Source organism: Penaeus chinensis, chromosome 34, assembly GCF_019202785.1.
Source record: "Penaeus chinensis breed Huanghai No. 1 chromosome 34, ASM1920278v2, whole genome shotgun sequence".
Taxonomy (NCBI): Eukaryota; Metazoa; Arthropoda; class Malacostraca; order Decapoda; family Penaeidae; genus Penaeus; species Penaeus chinensis.
The window spans coordinates 13,310,424-13,315,423 of NC_061852.1; the positions used below are offsets into that span (position 1 = coordinate 13,310,424).

Below are 5,000 nucleotides of genomic sequence, written 5' to 3' on the forward strand. Positions count from 1 at the left end.
GTGACCTATTTCTCATCTCCCTAGATACATCGTGGAGGTTGAAGGTCCACGAGCGCTGTTTCGAGGACTTGGGCCCAATTTGGTGGGCGTGGCTCCATCCCGGGCCATATACTTCTGTTCCTATTCGCAAATGAAGAAATTCCTTAACAATCACTTAAGCTCATCCGATACCCCTCTTGTACATATCCTTTCTGCCTCATGGGCTGGTAAGTACCTTGCTCTTTCTGATTTTGTTTTCTTTTTCTTCTTTTTCATTTTCTATTTCTTTTTTTCTTGGATGTATCTGTTTTAGACTAAAGTTTTACACAGTGCAAGATATATATATACGTGTCATTGACCTTTCGCAGTTTATACTGTTTTCTTTGGGGATATTGAAACAATAGTTGCATATATTTACTTAAAGAAAGACATTCTTTCTCATTCATTCCGCTTCGAGTATTGTTACCAAGAACCACCATGTGGTGCCACTGATATTGCGGGTTGCCTTTATAAGGCACACGGGGGGAAAGTTGTCATTGTCGGGAACGATATCTAGACAGGATGTAGTCATTGTTGTCAGGGTGGAATAATTCAAGGTCTTGGTTGGCACTCCTATCCTCCCCTCCCCCCAAGTTCCCACTTCCCTCATACCTTTTGGTAACAAGTTTGTTGTAAGGAAAAAGGTCAGTGCGACAGACAGGACCAACATAAATATATCCAAGTTTATTCTTGCCCCACTAGCGGTACCTGACCTACATTCGTGTTGTTTGAACGAGTTGCGGCGTTACAGTTGTGTATGGATAAGTTAAATCCTACTCGTGTGTTTTTTTGTTTTTTTTCGCGTCTTTAATTGTAAGAGGAAGCAAATGTTTAAAATGCATTGTGTGCATATTGTTAAGTGGTATATTCCCCCAAAGATTAACACGTTCTCCGTGAACTCGAACGAATAACATGGCGGAGATTATGATATATTGTCGATAGGTTTGTCTCTTTTTTTGGAATGTGATAACATTGTTTTAGTTAACAGAGCCTTTAATAGTAAAAACATGAAAAGGGGAATTTCAATGACACTCTTACATGTAACCTTGATAGTATGCAATCTACCAGTCCAATAATTTGTCGCCGGGTATTGCAGTAAAGGGGTAGCAAAAACATCTCAAAAGGGGTCAGTAATCTGTAATATTATTTTTTCCCAGTAATGTCACATATGCATACATTTTTCCCCGTAAAAGATGGCGAATCAGACCGAAGCATTAATTATGAGGGTGTCAATTAGGTTTTTGTGGCTGACTAGAGATTGCCTGTGTTTGCGTATTTGTGCCAGCCAGTATGTATAGTGATATATATATATATGTATATATATGTATATATTATATATATATCCTTGGCCAGTAGTAGTTTGGCTTACATACACACTGTGGCGCAGTAGAGGAGTGTAGGTAGTCACTCAAAAGTGCCACCGATGACCTTGGCAGATGCTGGTGACTCGTGCCAGAGCTGCAAGGCTGGGTTCTTCCCCTCAGTGGAAAATAAACCCTTGGTTTGGTGGGTGTCCTAGACTTCTCTAAGACATTTGATAATCCGCGATTTTCCCATGTTTTTATCGCGTGCTAATGTCAGGAAGTTATCTCTTTTGAGGGAATAATTGTGGTCGTTCGCTCACTTTTTGTGATGATCATATACGTTGAATTTATAAATTACATGCTTGAGTGCTTGCCGTAAACTATGGAAGAACGCTATGCATTTCCCCCTCAGGGCCGGACAGGCAATAATCACACCCCTTAGAAGGCTAACTTCGAAGTTGAAGTCCCAGATTATGACAGTACAAAAAAAAAGAAAAAAAAAGAAAAAGGGTTGTCTTGCCAAGAATGTCCCAGCTGGCAGCGAGACACCAAGATGTTTACAGTCGCTCTGCGGCGGTCGGTGAAGACACATGGGAAAGAAGCAAATAAGAAACATTTAAAGAAGAAAGAAAAAAAAAAAAAAAAAAGAAGATTTTCATCGTCATGTCATGATCGGCTGGCCGTCATAACTGCGTTGCGTGTTTTGCACACCGAGTGTATGTGTATCAGATCTTAGTGGACTGATGAGTAACTCGACGGCGCTGTAGATTCAACTCCTTAGCATTGAAATAGAATTACGAAGACCTGAAAAGATAGAACTGTAATCAACCATGAAATCTAGCTGTTATCCACTCTTCAAGGGATGAAGATGTTTCTTATCAGTTACACCACAGTATATTTTCACAGTATACCATAACATAGGTTTGCCAACGGAGATGCGGCTACTATTTACAGGGTTGCTTTATAGCTTGCTTTCGTGAACCATAACTCCCGTCTCTGAAACGCACTTCGTGTCAGTAGGGAGAGAGTGGACGCCGGTTAAATTCCTTAGTTGGGTTCTGTTTTGTTATGCGGAGCCTTTTCCCAAGTCTTTTCTATATATATTTCGTTGTCAACGGAAGGAACCGAATCTATAGCAATGTCGAGTCACTCAGCCGTCACGTGATAGTATTTGCCCCTTGTATGTAAAAATAAAGCATGGCATAGCGCAGTAGACGTTGATGTGACGTCACTGTTTTGGGCGGAGCAACATTACGGTCTTGAATAACGCAGCCAAAATAAACCGTCGCAAAAAGTATATAGACGAGGGCATAGGGTGTATTTCATAGCTTCTTACAAATTTAGGTGTCAAGTGACTTTTAAATATCAGCAAACACATTAACGGTAATTACCATGCGATAAGGAGAGATAGTATTAAAACGCGAAAGTGAACCCTTGCTAATGCGACAACGCGTGAGTGGGGAAGCAACCAGTTTCTTTCCTTTTCGTTCTCTTTCCCCCCTTTTTTATGATGACCTCGAGTTCTCCGTGCAGATGATCATCACGTGGGGTTGCTTCTAGGCCTCGGCTGATTATACAAGATGAATAGAATAGACTTCATGAAGTGATTATCTACGATGGTGTTTGTTATGAATGGTCCAGAGCCCAGTTTTGTTATTCAGGTTTTCGTCAAAATGTTTTAAGAGAAACATGTTACACAATAATATTCTGGGATAAAAATCACAGCCTCAATATTTGTTTAAAACAAAAAATGATGGAGAGGAGAGATAGGAAGTTATTTTCGTTACAATGTTACATCTGGAAGGCGCTGCATTTAAAACTAAAACGCTGGTTTTCCTTATTTTTGTAGCTCTTCTTTCTGTTGTGTTGTTGTTCTAAATATATCCGGTCTTGTTGTACAGTGAATCCCATCGAGGTGGAATTAATAATAGTGTTCTTTATGTAACGAGTTTCCGTTACACTGCAATGTACTGAAAGGTGTCGACAGGATACGTAAAACGACGCAGATGTTCTTTCGTAAGGATACGTGACTAGAAACAAGTCTGTTTTAAGAGCTGCCATATAGGCTGTTGCCCCTGCCAAGACATGCCCATAGAACTTTAGAAATGATGTTTTGTAAATGGATTTTCCTTTATTTGCGTTAGCTATGAGTGGCCCACTAAAACCGAGTGAGCAGAGGGGAGTATACACATCTCCATTAATAATGGATCCGGCGTGGAGCGAGCGAATTGTACCCGGTGATAATGTAGACATTATTTTTTCCTTAGTATTTATGTCACGATATTAGTTTCCGTTACATTACAATTCTCTGAAAAGTGTCGACAGTATACGTAAAACGACGCAGATGTTCCTTCGCATGGATACGTGACTAGAAACAAGTCTGTTTTAAGCGTGCCATATAAGCTGTTGACCCTGCCAAGACATTGCCATAGAACTTCAGAAATGGTTTGTAAAGGAGTTTTCCTTTATTTATTTGAGGGGGGATAACGTTCATTATGTGTGGCCCAATATCACCGAGTAAGTAGAGGGAGCATACACATCTCCTTTAATAATTGATTCGACGCCGGAGTAACGCTTCTTCGGGGAGAGACACGAGGCCATTACACGCGGGCCGGCCGGAGCGAGCGCAGCGTACTCGGTGACCCTAGCACCGTGGCGTCCTTGCGAGGCCCATAGCTACGGGCTTGCTCCCTCCCTCTCACTCCTCTCTTCTCTTCTCTTCTCTTCTCACTCTTCTCTTCTCTCCTCTCTTCTCTCTTCTCTCTTATTTACCTCCCCTCCCCCTTTCTTTCTTTCTTTCTTTCTTACGCACTCATGCCTGCACGAACTGTTTAGTATACAAGCGTGTATAAATATTTACCTCTCCAACGTTGCATCTTACAGATCGATCAAACTGCTCGGTCGTTTTGGTAGCATGTGTAACCGGATGAATATACACTCATTCGAAATAAAGAAAAGCCATTGCTCGTTCTTAAAATGTATTCTTCCTCCACATATTTATGTTCCCTGACGTACTAGATGAGTCGGCCCATTCTTTGTAGGTTGGAAAATGCTGATATATATGTTTCTGCAACTTGTGCGTTAAACTGAAGACTAAGTTTGCTTGCGTGCAGCTGCAGTTGACGGCAGGTCTCCTTTCTCTTTCAACCCAGTTTAACCGTCACTTCAAAACATATTCTCTCTCTCCCCTCCTCTCCTCTCTTCTCTTCTCCTCTCTCTTTTTCTCTTTCTCTTTTCCTTTCTCTTTCTCTTTTCCTTTCTCTTTCCCTTTCTCTTTCTCTCTTTCTTTTTCTCTCTCCCTCTCTCACTCTCTCCCTATCACCCTCCCATCTTGTGTTTGATATATTCACAATACTAAGGCAAAAGGTTCACATGTCTAAAGGTATCGTGCGAAGATTAACACCAGTTGTCTTAATTAAAAAAAACAAAAAAAAAAAACAAGAGTTTGTGCAGTGCGATGCAGGTGACGTTGCAGACAATATCAAGCTAATGGTCGCCATGGGAGGTACGACCCAGGCTTCATAAAAAAAAAATATATATATATATATTTAAGCGAAAGATAACATTAGATGGCATTAGAGGCGTTCATTGAAATAATGGAAGCAGAGTCACGTTCTTTAAAGAAATATATATATATACATATATTTACATACATACATACATACATATATATGTACA

The 5,000-nt window shown here is 40.6% G+C and overlaps 1 protein-coding gene across 1 annotated transcript in view; it reads left to right on the top strand.

The window, feature by feature from the left end:
• Positions 1-5,000, top strand: part of LOC125043537 (solute carrier family 25 member 36-like) — a 35,483-nt gene that overhangs the window by 12,781 nt on the left and 17,702 nt on the right. Inside the window, exon 3 of the mRNA XM_047639700.1 lies at positions 25-206. Within this exon, the coding sequence (XP_047495656.1) occupies positions 25-206 (182 nt within the window). The remainder of the gene's footprint in view (positions 1-24; positions 207-5,000) is intronic.